Source organism: Conger conger, chromosome 1 (assembly GCF_963514075.1).
Source record: "Conger conger chromosome 1, fConCon1.1, whole genome shotgun sequence".
NCBI classification, from domain to species: Eukaryota; Metazoa; Chordata; class Actinopteri; order Anguilliformes; family Congridae; genus Conger; species Conger conger.
Genome location: NC_083760.1, coordinates 13,346,275 through 13,364,614, shown reverse-complemented (window position 1 = coordinate 13,364,614; position 18,340 = coordinate 13,346,275). Strand labels below are relative to the sequence as shown.

The 18,340-nt window shown below is 41.6% G+C and overlaps 1 protein-coding gene across 2 annotated transcripts in view; it reads right to left on the bottom strand.

Annotated features, from left to right (window-relative positions):
• Window positions 1–14,862, bottom strand: part of dicer1 (dicer 1, ribonuclease type III) — a 29,315-nt gene extending 14,453 nt beyond the window's left edge. Inside the window, exons 1-17 of one of the 2 annotated variants that reach the window (XM_061238155.1) lie at window positions 14,678–14,862; window positions 8,919–8,970; window positions 7,992–8,091; window positions 7,326–7,510; window positions 6,351–6,513; window positions 5,766–5,896; window positions 5,406–5,540; window positions 4,572–4,732; window positions 3,834–4,002; window positions 3,093–3,565; window positions 2,771–2,903; window positions 2,418–2,660; window positions 2,167–2,324; window positions 1,062–1,194; window positions 733–808; window positions 351–490; window positions 28–207 (exon numbers count right to left, since the gene is read on the bottom strand). In XM_061238155.1, the coding sequence (XP_061094139.1) occupies window positions 28–207; window positions 351–490; window positions 733–808; window positions 1,062–1,194; window positions 2,167–2,324; window positions 2,418–2,660; window positions 2,771–2,903; window positions 3,093–3,565; window positions 3,834–4,002; window positions 4,572–4,732; window positions 5,406–5,540; window positions 5,766–5,896; window positions 6,351–6,513; window positions 7,326–7,439 (2,409 nt within the window). In that variant the 5' untranslated portion in view covers window positions 7,440–7,510; window positions 7,992–8,091; window positions 8,919–8,970; window positions 14,678–14,862. Of the gene's footprint in view, window positions 1–27; window positions 208–350; window positions 491–732; window positions 809–1,061; window positions 1,195–2,166; window positions 2,325–2,417; window positions 2,661–2,770; window positions 2,904–3,092; window positions 3,566–3,833; window positions 4,003–4,571; window positions 4,733–5,405; window positions 5,541–5,765; window positions 5,897–6,350; window positions 6,514–7,325; window positions 7,511–7,991; window positions 8,092–8,918; window positions 8,971–9,478; window positions 9,630–14,677 lie in introns of those variants that run through there. The other variant, XM_061238163.1, reaches the window with a different exon arrangement.
• Between the last annotated feature and the right edge of the window lie 3,478 nt (window positions 14,863–18,340).

Here is an 18,340-nt window from a genome sequence, read left to right as displayed (position 1 = left end):
GCTATGCCAGATGAAAGAGCCTCTCACCCGAGGTATTGGTTTTGCCGTCAGGATGCCGAAGCATCTGGTGGTGTCTTCAGGAGGGTAGAGCTTCCTCCTCCGGAAGTTGAGCTCGTCAGGTAGAGGGGTCGTCAGCACCATCCCGATCACGTACAGGTAGTAGGACTGCTCTGGCACAGGGTAGCTGTTCCGAAGACATTCTGGGATCTGCAGTGTAAATCAAGGACATGCGTTTTAAGGGCACATCATAATAGCGAGTAGAAAAATAAATAAATAAATAAATAATGATAATTTAACCAGGGCAGTCACATGTTGAATGCCAGAAAATGCAGTGAACATTTGGTACTCACGGCTTTTGGGTAGCACTGCCTCCTCTTGGTTGACCCTGGTCTGCCTGGCACGCTGGTCTCCTCTTCATCGTGCAAATCCAGCTCTTCCTCATATTTTACAGTCTCCTTCCCCACTGGCATCAAATGGTCATCTAATTCACCTGAAGAAGTGGGCTGTGCTTTTAGTACAGATCTTACAGGTCACTGCTGTACTAGAAAGTGAGAGACAACCACCCTACCGTACTCAGATACAATACTTTAGAAATCTTACTCAAGAATATTACATCTAAAAAACCCTGTCCCCTGTTTGTATCAATGAAGGCTCAAAGTGTTTGTAATGAACAACATTAATACCAACTAAACGCTTGCTCAGCTGGCATTTTCAAATTCGCCAGAGGCTTACCTATTTTGTGTAGCTTTTCACAGCAAAGAAGAGCAACTGCTTTCTCAGCTAGTCTTGCACAGTTCATTGAGGGCCCCTGCAATGAAAACAATCGAAGTAAGGTTCATTTCGACAATGCATTCTCCCTCAACAAGTAAACATGGTTAAAGGAAATGGAAGACATGGCTTCTTCATTCTTTCTAATGCGACTGCATGATAACCTAACAAATGAACATAATGACATCGGTGCGGAGACAAATGCGTTTAAGGAAATGGCAGATTCTGCATGGAGATTGCAGTTTGTAATTCAAGCGAGTCATCCGAGTCTGCATATTAACTTGGTGACTCACAGTGACTGGAACTCTGAGAGGGGAGTTAATGGGAAGATAGAGCGTGGATCTATAAGCTCCGTCCGGTTGCTGCGCAGTCTTGCACTTGGGGGCCAGGTGTGTGAACGGGTCGCTGGGTAGCCTCGCACAGTATCTGCAGAGAAACAGCAGAAAGTATTCGGTCACAGGCTGGCAACGCTTAAACCCTTGCGGCCGTCTGAAAATGACTTTACGCATAAACAAGCCAGGTTCAGCAGGCTGGGAGCTCCAGGCAGCCACAGCTAACCTCTAGTTGTCTGGAACTCAAATTGAGATTTACAGAAAGCACATCTGCATCAATTATACGCTTGAACTGAAATGAAACATCCGAAATGAGGCCTTCTTCACAATGTGTTTCCATTTAAATCCCCATCTTAATTTGTTTAGCAATCTGGAGGTAAATACCACCACCAAACCACAACGCCCAAAGTAAAGTGGAAAGCCAACCTAAAAACAAAGACTGACAAAAGAAGTTATACTTTTTAACTGCTAAATGACGTTAATTCACAGCATCCGTAACTGCAGTCGATGCTAAACTAAACTACGGTTGTATACTGGATGACTTCAAGTCAAATTAAATCACTAGGCCAAAATCTCTGACACTGTTTGAGCCCAGATGGTCCCCACTGCAAAGAGCATACTGCTCTCAATCTCATTTCAACCGTTAAAACATCAGAGCCACAGAATGACTTGGTTTAACACCCACGAGGCATTACAAGAAAGCACTTCTTTTTTTCTTTTTAACCAAAGCAACGCGTGTATAAAAAAAATTGCATGTGAATTAAAGGCAACGATCGTCACATTCCATAAAAAAAGATATCCGCTTAGGTTTTCGGTGGTAGCACTACATACCAGATAAAGGTCTATACATTTTCACGAGCTTCAAATCGAACTCTTTCATAACTCTGCCAAGTAATGCAAAACTGGTCTTCTGATGAAGCATTTTCTTACAAACCAATAGCGAGTAGCGTTTAACGCGAATGTGAAGACCCTACACTTGCGTTAGTCACTCTTGGATAGCAGGCTGTGAAACGTTCCCATCGAGGTTGTTTAAAAAGCCACTGGCTGTACATATTGTCTCTGTTACCTGTTGACGTGGCCGATGGCCGTGTTGATGGTGACCCTGGGGCCTCCGTCTTCAGAGCGCAGCACGTAGGGAGGTAAGATATTGTCGTCGTCCAGGACTGGCTCCACAGGCTCGAACTCGCTGCTCTCTGGCGACTTTGAGCATTTGTTCCTCAGGATCTGATCACAGGAAACAGCAGTGCAATTACAAAAGTGTTTACCTCTTCCGCTGCGGCAAATCACCCACCACTGCACTTTTAACCGCTCGATTACCTTTTCGATTGCCTTGTATGTTTTTAGGTCCTCTTCAAATGCTTTTGTTCTCTCGGTGTCAGCCAGCATAATGTAATTGGACACCGGCGCTCGAGCCCTCCCTTTGGACTGAACATACGAGCGGTACTCCGTCGGCAAGTCAAATCGAACCACCAAATTGCACTTTGGAATATCAACTCCCTCCTCCACAATACTGGTCGCAATGAGCAAGTTGGTCTCGTGGGCACGAAATTTCCGAAGAACCTGGGAAGGGTTCAGGCGGTCCGTCAACAAGAAAATCGAGGCTTAATCTGAACAAATGCAGTTCTAATGTACACAACATGAGGCGACAGAGAACGCTGATACTCGCTCACCTCCTCCTGTTTACGAAACTCAACCTCCATCTGCTTGTTTCGAGGCTGGTTCTTGCCAATGCTGTGCCCGGTAATGAAGTTGCTGCTAATGTAGGCAAGTTCAGGGTCCTGCTTTCCTGCCTCCTTTATAAGCCTAAGATAAGAAATATGGGGATATAAAATTTAAATGGAAGAGAGCGCAGAAATGCGGCTTTAAATGACAATAGAGCTGCTCAAAATGAAAGCACAGCCATTAGCCATGAACAAAATATAAATTCCATGACAGATAAACATTTAGAAATACAAACGAATGGAAGAAAACCCAAAAAGCCTGCAGCCCCACCTGTTTAAGACCACCGCCGTGTACCGTCTCTCCACAAAAATGATGCCGCACAGTATGTTTGTGAATGGCGAGGGGAAGTTGGCCTCGGGCTTCTCCTTCACCTCGATCTCCTCGTCCTCGTCCTCGTCCTCCGAGTCGCTCCAGGAGACGTAGTTGTCCTGGTTGCGGTTGTTGTACCACTCCACGCTCTCGAACTGCTGCCTCTCGAAGGGCTTGTACTCGTGCAGGATCTCCAGCAGCCTGATCACCTTGGGCGTCACGAACTTGAGGTCCAGGGACGCCGGCGAGAAGTGCTCTTCGCAGAGCGCGTGGACTTTTCGCAGGATAGTGTCTGTAAACAGCAGGAACTTGCGGTTCAGGTCCTCCTGCTCGTGCTTGATGTACTTCTGCAGCTCCCGCACCATGATACCCGCCACCTTGTCCGCGCACCAGGGCCCCAGCACGGTGAGCACCGCTCGGCAATCGCTCAGCACCTGCCACAGGGACAACGAGCCGCCGATGACAACACTGAAGGCCTTTGTGCTAATCCGTGAGCCAGACCATATATAACAATGAAGGGAGGCAGAAAGGTTAAGCCTGCTATCGAACGTGAAAGGAGTATAAATAAACATCGACTACCTTTTTTGAGGAGTCACAAAATAAAATGGATAAATGTCCTGTGGTGTTTTTTTGTTTTTTTTGTTTTTTTAAAGGCGTCATAAAACAAACTTCCACAAGGAGTTAAAATGGAGGCGAGCGCACCTGCTTGGAGATGAACGTGGGGTCCCTGTCCTCGCGGTGGGCGGATACGTTGCAGTCGTGGAGAAAGCCCAGAGCTTCATCCAGCTCGTTCAGGAGACGCTCACAGAGCCCACTCTTATCCAAGTAGGGCCCGCAGTCCAGCACCACTTCACGAGGCTGTGAGGCATACCTGAGCACAGGCCAAACGAGTGAGCACACTGAACACACTAACATACTCTTACTGTATCTAATGCACACGAGTGAGCTTCCACTGTATCCTACAATACTTAAATGCACATATTAACACATAGCTTACTGCACTAATGCTCACTAACAAACGCTAAAACTTTGGCTGTCTACATTTTAGTTCATAATTTGGGCTACAGCAAAGGTTTCACTGTCAAACGAAATATACAGAGGGCAGTATGCATTCTGTGGTTATTCCCAATCCATTATGTTTACTGCACTGGTCTAAGTACATAAGGAGCTCATTAAACTGATAAATTTCCCAAAATACAGTGCGATTTTTGTAAAGGTCAGATTTAATCAGGAACGGGATCTTTAAAATTAAACTGAGCTAATTAAGGGGTTATGAAGGAAGATTACAGCAGAGGTGTGAGATACAATTCACACACTGACCATGCAGGAAGTTCAATTGAAATCCCCAACTCATATAATGAAATTACTGCTAAATCTCCAATGGTAATGATTTTTCTTCTTTGCTCAAAGGACACTGCTTTAGAGGAGCAGCGCATCTACCTATCCAAGACGACGAGGTCAGTAGCAGTCTCTGCGGTGCTTCTCAAGATCCTCTCCAGGTTCTGGATCTTCTCCTCCAGCTCCGACGGGTCACATTTGCCGTTTAAAATGGAGGCCGTCAGACCCAGGATCCGAGGACTGCTCGGACACCCCTCACAAACCTGCAAGTGTTTAACAGAGCAGGTTCAATCGTCCACCCATCCTACAGCATGGGTTTTGCTATGGTATAGCAGCAGTGCTTCTGAACGGAAACCCCAAAACCCAGTATCTAGTGACGAGCACCTTGAAACATAATAATGCCAAAATAGTGCCATCATACACTGCACTGGGATTTTGTTTTAAAGAGATGGTCTACTTCTGCTGAAATTTTGGGTAAACTATTTAGACGCACCAGTGCAGAAATTAAGCTCTGTGAATTTTGGTGGGTTTTTCCTGTGACTTCAAAAAAGTTTTTGCTGTTTGGAAGTCACAGGACAAAGGACCCGCAAGGTCCATTTTACCTGGGTGAGGCAGAGCAAATAACTAGATCACATTTCTGCTAAACTATCTGGATAGATACTACTCCAGGTAAGCGGAAACTTTAATTCCATTTTTAGGTCAACACTGCCCCTTTAAGCAGGCAAAAAAAAAAAAAAAAGGATAAAGAAGCATTTATGAAACCGGTGAAACAATGTCGACTGAAATGAACACATTCGATTTGAGAAATAGCCATTCCATTAGATCGGGTGACAATTTCATTTTAAAAGTATGTCAGCAAAATTATGCATTTCACCTTCCATACAGTGAAGGATATGGCCATCGAATTTCAATGAAATGCATAGGCTGTAATTTTACCTTCATTATTTCCCGATAGGGATGATCCATGATTGCAAGGTGACACTCATCAAACACCAGCAGGTTGATTTTTGATAGTGGCAAGACTCGTTTCTTCAGAACGTGCAGAAAGAGGTGGCATGTCATAACAAGCACCTGTAAGAGAGGACATGATTGTTAAAAGAAATTATAAAAATATTAAGACGTGTAGTGCAGTAGCAATATGCAGTAGAAATTACACGATGACATTCAAAGACCATCTTAGATTCCATCTACAGCTCCTTGCAATGCAAATGAAAACTATAAAGCCCGCCTATCCCTTCAGAATATTTTAAGTGCTTCAGATTTTATGGCGGAACTTTGGTATTCTTATAGTCGTACCTGGTTTTCGATCATTTCCTGGTTCCACTTCTCCTCCGTCCATGACGATGTGTTCTCTAGGCTGGTATACTCCCCCACTTGCAGGTCCGAATGGGTCCGGACAGTAGCTGCTTGCTGGATCACAGACGATGCTTGGAAAGAATGATTATGAATATGCAAGGCTGAATTTAGAGCAATCCAAAACGACCAACAGAACCAAACAGCATAATGTAGACTATGCATGCAAGAGCCTCATGGGTTTAAAGTAACCAGTAGAGTAAAGTAGATGACAGTAGCTGTCCATAAGCATTAATCTGAGCCTGAAAAACCAAGGTCACGGGCAACAAGACAATTACCTGACTACATTTCCAGTCAACTCATTCAGTCATTAGTTTCCCTACACTAACCCTCTGTACTCACCCTGAAAAATCTACACATTTTATTTTGAGGTAACACGCAAGTTTGTAGGAAAAATGTCAGCGAAAAGTTAGTGCATTCTCTTGCCTTCTAAATGGTAATGGCTAGCTAAGGTTTAAAGCAGTAAAATTTTGCCCAAGAAAATAATGCCAAAAAGATCTCAGGGACTAAAGAAATGAAGCTGCATACCTGCGTTCACCAAGAAAATGGTCCTCCTCCCACATTCTCTGAAGTCTCCCCGGATTTGATGGGAGAGCTCTTTTGTGAGGAGTACTGCAATAAAGGTCTTCCCTGAGCCAGTATTTAAACAAACGATAGTATTGTGTTCCAGAGCTGCTTCAAGAAGTTCAACCTGTCAAGCGATAAGAATGGCTTTAAATAGAGCATCGAGCAAGCAGTAGTTAAAGCCTGCAGTTGAATCTGCTAAATAGAGAAGCTGAATCCAAAATAGCACCCACACTAAGGCACTAATTGAATCTAAAATGCTTTGATAAAACCTCCATATTAAATCCCAGTAATGTTCCCATGACAGCAAATGCATAGCTTTTACAAGTAGAAGAATAATGATGAAACAACATTAATGCCATACACATATTCTACCATTTTATGCCCAATAAAAATGAAGGCTTGCGTTTCATCATGCTCTTACAAAAACATAAAATATTGATAAAACTATATAAAATTGAAAGAAATGGTCAAAATAATTAATATCACTGAAGTAGGATGGAGCTGATGGGTCTATCAATTGATTCACTGAGCCAGAATAATAAACTGATCTGCACATCTAACTCAATCAAATTCAATTATAGCGCAGAGTTAGCAGGAGATATGCTTAATAAAAAAATAAACAATAAAAAAACAGGGTATGGTTTCTATTAAAAGAAGCAAAGCATGAAACCCAAGTTAATCAGAAAAAAAAAATGTTTGTGGATAGGTTCGCTTTAATGTTATACATTTTACTTTACATAGACTAATTTGGCTCGACACCATAACCCACAATAGCATGATATTGATTTCTCATTCGTGTTTCAGCCCACTAATATACACGTACTGTAACTGGGGAATGCTCTGCACAAGCAAAACACCAGTTTAAAACTTCAGTGTCAGCGGATTTATTGGAATGAGACGCATCACCCCTGGCATAACGGAACGACGGCGACTTGCCTGATATTTCCTTGGTGTGTAAATATTGTCATGGATGGCCTCCTGTTGCCATGGGAGACCGAAGAAGGGTCCCATGGGCGAGGAAGCGGGGGTCACGAGCTGTAGTCCTGCCATGCTTAGGGGTCGTAAAGCAGGGGCCTGCACTCGAAGACTGTTTATCTCATTTCATCCTGTGCGCAAGATTACTGCACGGGGAGAAACAGTCACATTACTGAGAGCCTGGTCCAGGCAACTACACAAAATGAGCATAAACTGAAAGTGCGTGCCATGTTAGAAGCTACAATCAGCATGTGGTTGAAATGATATTGCCACCTGAAATATGCACATGCCAATGCCTGTAATAAGAGTTAAATGGAAGGACTGACATTGTTTATCACTGAAATGCAAGAATGATAATGACAGGAAGGCCTGTCAAATTCAACATTCTTGACATTTCACTGGTTTCATCATTTAGAATAAAAAATTTTTTTAAAAACTGGAATTACAACCTTTTTACATTTATAACCCCACACATTCAAGATGGCACTATAACTCTCAGGCCACAAAATCATAATTACAGGTAGAGCACAGAGATGGAGGAACACATTTAAATCTCTGCATATTTACTGTTTGTCAATTTGCATGGCTTTATGCGTGCAATGTAAACCAGAGTGGAAGTCAGCTCACAGTTTGAGTTTTCGAAACTTCGCTGTGTGACCAGGTAGTACTGTTTCTGGTCTTCATCTTCAGGGGTCCTGCTCAGCTCACGTTATTCTTCAGCATCACTCTGAAAGAGCCAAGGAAAAGAGCACGATTAGCACGGAAAGCAGACCGACCTTGGGTATTTTACAAGAAGGAACCGATATCTTCGATCGCGTTCCAAAGATTAAACGCTGAAAATAACATTAGTGCGCCTCAAAGCAGAAATGACACAAAAGAGTGCCTTTCAAGCATCAAAGTAGACAGACTGGGAAGACAAAGTTCAAGTGGCAGATGTGAGTTCTGGAAAGAAAGTGGCTTTCTGAACTTTAAAAGGCTAATCTGGACATATCTGCTGAGTGTATAATATTGCCTAATCCAAAAAACGTGAAATATCCACATTTCCTGAGCCAGGCTTGGAAGGGAGGTGGTCATCGTGTAAGGATTGTGGCGATATCCATCACAGCCGTTGTGGACATTTACATATTGAACACAAATGAAAGATTCAGGCGAGATATTTGTTTTCTGGAATGTTTGGAATTACAAATGGATTTGTTACAGCAGTGTTCCAGTGCTTGTTAATGAACACGAAAATGTTAAAAGAACTTTGAAACTATGTATCAAATTCTGTAAAGGATAATTCTGACATTTTTCTGCATTTGAAATGTCTCCAGTTTCTGTGACATACAATCATGCCCGTACAAGGGTCACCACTAATTTAGGACAATTTTGGACAAATACTGCAAACTTTAAATTAGTATCTATTGTTCCAACATAACATAAATTTTATTTTTTTAATTTTTAAAGCATTTCTTATCGGAGAAAAAACAATTGGGGTCATTTAAAGATGGGAAAATAGTCTAAAGGTACAGGTACAGTTAGTTGCAAAACCACAGAAAATGATAAATCTCTTACCTTAAAGCAGTTGTTGGGCACAGTTCCAGCCTGAGAAACTGGTAAATCCTTCCTACACAGCAAGACATAAAAAGAAAAAAAGAAATGAACAAATGAACAAACATAAGTTCTTCCCTTTCGTCATTGATGCTTTGGTATTATTTGGTTAACATGGTTTCTTTTCAAAACTTTAAGATCGAAAACTACAGCATGACAAGCAAAGTAGTCTCTTTAAAGAAGATAAAGAATCTAAAACTTGAGCAGCCTGAATGTCAAATTTGACAATTAAAAATGTAAAGTAATAGATGAACTCAATTTAAAAGCATTTACATATGGCAATTTACCACATTGCTGATTTTGTTCATGACACCAACAATATTTTTTATATCAATTCAATTCCACACCCAATTTTCACTATGCAGAATTCCTGGGCATGCCATAATGTTGAGGATTTGATAATGTAACGCGTGCAATTTAGCCTAACTGGATATCAACAGGAACAAAGGTACGCATGTGCAGTAATGGCAGAATTGGGTTCTTGTCGCGGTTTTGTGATGCCGTGTCAGAGTGAAGAAGCACACGTGCCTGTGATCTTCTTCCCTAAGCTCTGATCATCGCCCGGTCTTGGGCTCTGCCGCAATGGAGACGCCGCTGTTGTTCTGCATTTCGGCGTCCGAGAAACAAACGCAGGGCTAACGACCTGCAGAGTACGCCGCCGCCCTCGGAAACACGCGTCTGCGACCGCCAGCGATAAGACAGGGAGGAATTGGTGTGAGCCTCCCGCCTGGACAGCGTCTCGAGACGAAAAAACACCAGCTCGAGACATTCGCCTCCCTTTCCGCCGAAAACAACACCGTCTGGAAGCATTAGAAGCACTTCAGTCCAGACAGCCACATACCACAGACCAAGGAAAGTTCTAGAACAAAGCGGGGAGCGCGACCCGTATTAGCATGTCAATGGCTCCGAGTGCGACATCAGACAAAGGCTTTCAGCCTCACGGGCCAGCGGTTCAGGGGATTTGGAGGCCAAAGGCATTGGTGACTTTGCAGAGAGCCTCATCTGCCTCTCAGTACTCAGACAGAACAGCAGAAATGGCACAGAAAGGTTAGTGTGCAGTGGTAAACTTGACCCTTCACTGTAGGTTCTGGAATAATGTAATGGCCCACCATCCTGAGGGCCACACAACACACAGACATCAACACCAGACAATGAAAGCACACAGACAGCCAGCAGGTAGCACGCAAGGCCCCAACAATGCAAGAGTGCAGACCTGTCAGCACTGGGGGAGGGAAGGGGTGATCTGACAGACCAACTTTGAGAAGGTACTGCAGTTTACATATGCTTTTACAGCTAGCTCAGGAAACTCAGGGTCCATAAATCCCAATTAGTCTCAAATGCAATGGCTAGAGATTTATTAAGTTTATTAAAACTGAACAGCATGATATCACTGCTTCCATCGTGAAATCTAGGTGGAGTGTCTACTCACTTTATGATGTCTTCTCACAAAAACATGTCAGTGGCTCTCAAGGTATCCCGTAACGATGACACTTAATAAAGCTCAAAAACTACTGTTTAAATGGTCCCTCCTAAACATAAAAAAAAAAAAAGCTTGGCTGTTTATAATTAAATTCCATATGGAAAGGGGTACTTTTGTGGTGCAGTGAACAATATGACCGCTAATCAATCCCAGAAAATGCAGAAGCAAAGTCACCGCAAAAAACAGGCACCCATTAGTCCAAGAACACAACTAGGCTACTATCGGCTCCTCCACATAATCACACCTCAAATCTCAAAACACATTCGACATAAAAAATAACTCCTCTGTGTAATCATGGGGCGGGTATCACTTGTGCCTGTGCCAACTGTGGCCAGCAGCCCCAACTGGGCAGTGTATAGCATAGCACACCAGTCTCCCAGGAAGGGAAGAGTATCAGTTTTCAGGGTGGTCCCTGTCTCACCGCACTAGAGCGGCTCCTCTGATCGGCACTCATTACACGACACAGAGGGCAGCATCCCCCACTCTGAGCAATGCCGCTGGGATACTTCCAGGCACAGCAGTCCTGGCACAGCCAGCCTTCCATAACAGAATGTGGGGCTCGCGCACGCACCGAAACTCAGCATCGTACAATAACGAGAAATCCAATATGCAGGCCTACTCCCAGTTCCGGCATTATGTCTGCTTTAAGCAAAAACATGCATGCTGTGCACCTACCATCTCATATACATGCATCGACTTCAGTTGGGTTTTTTTTAACCTGCAAAACTAGTCGAGCGCAAGTTGCATTCAAAAACATATCATCGTTACAGAAACTTTTGTTCTGTACCCATAAAGCAACAAGCTCCACAAGTAGTAAGAATTCGCCAATGTCCCTCATTGTGTGACAAATATACACCATCACAAATTTTGAAACCATCATGCAGAAATGACATTTTTAGTTAACCCTTTCATTAGATCAATACATGAATACGATGGTACCCAGAGAGCATCCTACGGCCATCCTATGGCATGCATGGCAAGCTCTCAACTTCCTAAGACGCCAAACATCCAAACTGTTCCAAATACACTCTAATGTTCCAGCAGAACAGATGATTTCCACAGCCTAGTTTACAACAGAGGCGCATCTCAGAACACACAATTCTACAAAGGGGAACACCCAAAGGGGAACACAACCACCAAAACTGGATGATAGAAGACGAATCTGCAACTTTCAAGATTTCCGCAGCCACATGCAGATGGTAGCATGAGAACTTTATGTAAACCACAGATCTATCCTGCCTTGTGTCAACAGTTCAGGCAGGTCCTGGTGATGCAATGTTATGCCTTTTAATACCAATTCAGCATCACTTAAATGCCACAGCATATCTGGTCACATTGTTGATGACCATGTGCATCAGTTATAGTCACAGTCTACCCTTTTACAAATGGATACTTCCAGCAGAATAATACACTACAATCAAAAAGTGGCTCCACGAACATGACTCCAATTGCCTTCACATTCACAGTCCCCACAGCTCAGTCCAACAGAGGACCTTTTGGATGACGTGGAATGGGAGGTTTGCAGCATAAATTGGACAAAATATCTACAGGAAATGTGTGATGCTATCAAGTCAGCATGGACCAAAATCCTTAGGTGACGTTTTTCAGTACCTTGTTGAAACCATGCTGTGAATAATTGAGGCTGTTCTACTAGATATGTTTACGTAATTTGATATAGATAGCAGCTCATTAGATGACAAGTAATTAGCAGAGGAATTCAAGTTAACTTAGCCAGCAATATTTCATTTTTCAATTACTTCTGGATGTAACAATTAACAGTGAAACCTATATAAACCATGCAAATGACTCCTCATTCATGAGGTTTTTTCCACGTGTCCCCTTTTACACAGACTTTCACCCTGACAGTTGCAAGACATCTTTGACAGCTAGGTAGCTGTGACTCTTAGCAAACTAGCAGGACAACCTGATAAGCAAAAAAAAAACAAATGAAACTAATAAGTGAACAAATTAACCACCAGGTAACTAGTTACCTGGTAGATTGGCACAATCAATGCCTATAAGCAAAATAAATTGGTTTCAAAAAGCAAATCAGAATTAGTTTAGAAGAACTGTCAATCCCAGATTGTTGTGTAAGTGTGCGTTCCCACATTAACACCATTTTTCATTCAAATCCCACAATGGCTTATTTTAAGATGAATCATATTTTATTTGGTCTCAAAAGTTAACATAAAACAGTGGCCCACCAAGCGATAGGCCTTTCTCTGGGGGAGTTGATGTTGAACGGTTTCCCTTGGGATTGGGAACACAATTCCACAGGTTTTTGGAGGAAAATACAATGAACTAAGTCCCAAAAACACATTCAGAAATGGCCATATGTTTTTGCTGAAGCCCATGTGTTGGTACTCTGGGATCTGGCAACAACTTCAGTGCGCCAACCCCCTGTTAGGTACCATATGTTAGCATTTCCTGTTGTATCTTTTGAGTTGGATTCTTTATGCCTTCATTGTATCTCTCTCTTGAGAAGAACAGACACATGCCAAATTCCAAGTTGACCAAAACTAATAAAGTCTTCTTACCGTCTCGTGTTTATGCAAGAGCAGCAGTTGGTACCATCATCATAGCCCTGATCTAGTCAATTCATTGCACTACGAAAACATGTTTGTAGAAACTGCAGATTGTGAATCTTCTGCAGAGCACTAATGCCTACCACAACACACAAGCATGAAAAAAAAAATCAATATTTATTGCACATACTTCGCTATTTGCCGACCGTCAAATCATACTCTAAGCTAACCTGCAGAAAAAGAAAAAAAACAACAGCTAGCTAGCCAACTTAGTTACATACCAATAGTGCTTCTAATCAGACATGCACTTTAATGCTAGGGGGCTTTCATTTACTTAAACGTGTATTCCTAAACTACATTGGCTAAAACATCAGATTAGCTACATAAAGTTAGGTATGTCTGAATCTTGTAAATATACGTTAACCGTTTCGGTTCGGTTCTATGAAAAACATGACTGTTCAGTTACCATCGACCCCTTTCCTACTTAGCTACCCTTTATACAAAGTCGGCAAATCAACGTTATCTTGATTGATCAAAATGTTTTTGTATGTAGCTTGCTAGTTAGAAATCCTAAGAGCAAAACTCCCCGTGCTGTATACTAATGGGACATGTTTTTGTCCCATTTAACAACGATAAGTATACATGCCATACAAATAACTTGCATTGTCAGCTCCCTAGGAAATCAAGAACACAATGTCCAGAATGTGCTGATGAGATTCTGCACTTATTTAGCCTAGCTAGTGCAAGCTAGCTGGCTGCTGAAGCTTAAACAGCTGAAAGCAAGTGTGCTGCCAAAATAAAGTAAGTCACTTGGCAAACATTACATATAAAGATATTAGATTGCTATCAAGCTAACACAAACTAATGCTAACTGGAATGGCTGATTGTGCAAGAACGCTAGCCAGAATGACTGACCTTAATACCTGGCCGCAGACAATAAGACGAAATAAAACCGCACAACTTAAAGAACGTTAAAATTGTCAACGTTACCAAGCCATGTTAGCAAACAGCTAACTAGGCCTCGGTGGCTTCGACCTTGGCCTTCATTTCTGGCACGCTAGAGCTAACGTTAGCTAGCTAAACGAACGGTTTCTGTGCAACTGATTGCAAATTAATCTAACCAGCTAACGTTAACTATATAACATTTGTTAGCTTGCAGAAAACTGACAAAAGGCGAAAACACCTAGATTAACGAACTATAGCATGGTATGATATTCATCGCATGTATAAAATGAATACAACGTTGTCAAATTGGTTTCGTGTAAAGGCGGTGAAAGTTGTTTTGTTACTACTAGACCGCCTCCTAGCAAGCAAGCTGGCTACATAGCTAACCAGCTAGCTACTAACGGAACCATATGAGAGCTAACATTAGCTAGCTGAAACCATGCGTTAGCAAGCATGATCGGAATAATGGCCGTGTGTTTCTCTGGGGGCAATGTCGACATAAAATGTCTTTTTTCCGAGTTAACCTCTGGGCCAAATTAATCGAAGGCGATAGAATAAAAACAATAACGGCACCCATATAGCCGCTACTTAATCGATTAATATTTAAGGTAAGCACCGTAGTCATTTTAAATAGTTTCTTTCACAACCTAGCAGATTGTGGATAAGAGAAGACACGCTTCATCATCTTTCTATCGATTGGTAGGAACCTGCCTAGCTAGCTTAGCAAGTCCAGGCAGCTCACATTTCAAGTGATTTACAAAAAATAGCCTTACCTAATAAATTATCTTTAATTGACCGACTTGAAGGAATATTTTTTTTTCAAGTCCGCCTGATACCGATACCCCTCTCTCCATTCACTCCAGCTGCTGTCAGACTAATCCTCGATACTTCGTTTCACCTGGGCCTGAGAATGCGTTTCACATTGCGCACTATTCGTAAGATTTCTGTTTTCGCTGCATCTACACCACGTGGGGTCCCTGAAACGTACGTACAACATTTCCAGAATATAAATGAGTATCGTAACTGTTAGTTTGACGCAAATGTAACGAAAGTTTCCATTGGTCGTTCCAATGGGGGTGAAGTTCAATAGTGAGATTTAAACTAATCGCAGACCGTGTTACTGACTCACTATCAATATTTTGCGCAGTTTCGAACGTAAAATAAATGACTTGAAAATGTAATGTATTTGCGTGTCATTTTTCCAGCGGCTCACTGCAGTTCATGCTTTTAAGACATACTGTTAACATGTAATTATCCTTAGTCTATACCTTGTCTTCAAAACAAATACTGTATGTAATACTCGTTGAAGCACCAGCTACCATAGTTTCTACATTTAATTCTTACACGCATACGCGCGCGCGCACACACACACACACACACAGTAATTTTAGAAATAAGTATTTTACAGATTCAGTAATGAAAATTAACATTAACGTGTGAGTACTCACAATGCAAAATCAATGTCATGCCTGTTTAAATGAAAACTGGTTATAATAAATCAGATTCCTTTGTGACAAAGCAACAATCGATCCAAAACACTTCTCAGGAATAATTACATACATGTTAAAAATGACAGGAAATGATGTATCTTAAACTAACCTAAAAGCAAGAATATACACTCAGTGATCACTTTATTAGGTAGACCTGTACATCAGCTTGTAAATGCAAATATCGCATCAGCCAATCATGTGGCAGCATCTAAATGCATGCAGAAGTGGTCAAGAGAGTGTTTTTCAGAACCATGGAAAGAATATGAAGAAATAGGAAGAAATATGATCTAAGTGACTGTGAACATGGAATTATTGTTGGTGCCAGACAGGGTGGTTTGATTATCCCAGGAACTGCTGATCTCCTGGGATTTTCACGCACAACAGTCTAGTTTGCAGAGAATGGTGTGAAAAAACAAAACAAATCCAGACCGACACGCCTTGTTAATGAGAGACGCTCAGTAATGAAAATGAACATTAACGTGTGAGTACTCACAATGCAAAATCAATGTCATGCCTGTTTAAATGAAAATTTAGTTCAGTAAGCAGTGTTCGTTTGGAACAACACGCCGGGAAACTGAGCAGGATAGTTAACGTGATTGTTACGGTTTACTGTGGCTGACTTGAGGTTTACTAGATTGTCTGCTCTTATGAGTTCCTGGAAGTAACAGGTAACCATCCACAGCAGGTCAATACAGCCAGGAATGAGACCAACAATGTCAATTGAAGCAGAAAAAAATAGTCCAACAGACGACATGGATGTTTCTTCTGCACACTCTAATACTAGGAGGGACACATTATGGTCTCACATGGGAACCACAGTTGCCATCTGATATGATGTGGGTTTGACAGAGCAGCATTGTAGGAGGATGTGTCAGAATCCTGAGGCCTGAGCCACAAGCAAAACCTCAGCACATTTAAAACCGAGTTGGTGGCACCAGCAAACGCTGCCATGTCACAAAGGGCAATCTGTGTGACATGGCAATTCATTTCAGATCATTTGTCTACACCAGGACTTGCATACATTTGTTATCTACACCCATTAAGGTGTGTCTCATTCCTGGTCCTGGAGAGCCACAGGATGTGCTGTTTTTTCGTTTTCACCTTAAAATAAGCAACCGAATCAAACCCAAGAAAAAAGGTGAAGTGAGTTAACTGTGTAATCAACTGCTTTCATTGATCAATTAAGAGCTGAGTAACAATGAAAGCCAGCAGACCCTGCGGCTCTCCAAGACCAGGAATGAGGATCACTGCATTAAGGGCATTGTGGCCCGTGTCATTGCTTCTGTCGTGGATTATGCACCAATAACTATGCTTGCCGGGAACAGCACCCCAGGCGGGAATCAAATCTGCAACCTTGTAGATGTAAACCCAGTTCTGTAGCCATTATACGACATTGCCAACTCATATAAACAATTGAAGCAAAAGTCCAATGCATTCAATGTCTATGGTTTTCTTCTAAACAATTTGAAATTGCACTGCTGATGTTCTGTTGCAGAAAAATAAGATTCTAGGAACCACTGTGCATTAAATTTGATCATCAAGTTTAGTTTTTTTTGTCTTTTAATTGTTGAAGATAAAATCGTAAAAATGGTAAGGCCTACAAATCTATTAGGGTATACCAATAGCCTGACAAAACCATAGGGCCAATTCCTGAAGAACCCAGAAGACCTGCCCTATTTGAGTTTTGAACATTGTGCAAGCTCCTAACACATTGCCATTTGTACCTATATTAAATATATAGCTACTTATTACTGTATGTAGCTAATGCCTAAGAGATGGCCGCAGAACCAATAATATACTTATGTCTAAATCTGCAGAACCTTCAGAACACAGGTTTTCACTTTTTTTAACAGGCGCACAGGTTATCATATTTATATGAACCTTACATTGCAAAATTATGGTGTATACAATTGTTGGCAAAATCTCCACCAGGTGTCAGTGTTCCCATGATTTATGAATGTATCACCGGCATCAACTTTATTGGGATTTCATAGCCAATGTATACCCTTTTCATTTTTGGTTTGATAACTTTTTGATTTATTATACATTAATAATATATTTAGGTTTAATTCAGAAATGAAAAGTATGTTTGCTAAATTAACCTCCATTGAGAATATACAACAAAATCTATCACAAATACTATTAATCCTATAATAAATCAGATTCCTTTGTGACAAAGCAACAATCGATCCAAAACACTTCTTAGGAATAATCACATGCATGTTAAAAATGACATGAAATTATGTATCTTAAACTAACCCAAAAGCAAGAATATACACTCAGTGATCACTTGTAAATGCAAATATCGCATCAGCCAATCATGTGGCAGCATCTAAATGCATGCAGAAGAGGTCAAGAGAGTGTTTTTCAGAACCTCAGAATGAGGAAGAAATATGATCTAAGTGACTTTGAACATGGAATTATTGTTGGTGCCAGACAGGGTGGTTTGATTATCTCAGGAACTGCTCATCTCCTGGGATTTTCACGCACAAGTCTCTAGTTTGCAGAGAGAATGGTGTGAAAAAACAAAACAAATCTAGACCGACACGCCTTGTTAATGAGAGACGTTAGAGGAGAATGGCCTGACTGATCAAGGCAGACAGGAAGGTGACAGTAACGCAAATAACCACACATAACAACAGTGGTATGCTGAAAAGCATCTCTGAACACCCAACAGATCATAACTCTAAGTAGATAGGCTACAGCAGTAGAAGTCTAAAACATAAGTAAATACCTAATAAAGTGCTCACTGAGTGTATGTGCACATACACATATGCAACACATGTAAAATGATGTGATGTAATTATTGTACAATCATGAAAAGAATGAAAGAATGTCAGTACTTACCATGTGCTCACTTAGGAGCTAATGTACTTGTGGTAATAATGATATGTATTCACCATTTTTAAGTAAAAAAGCCTAACCAGGAACAGGGATCACACATTA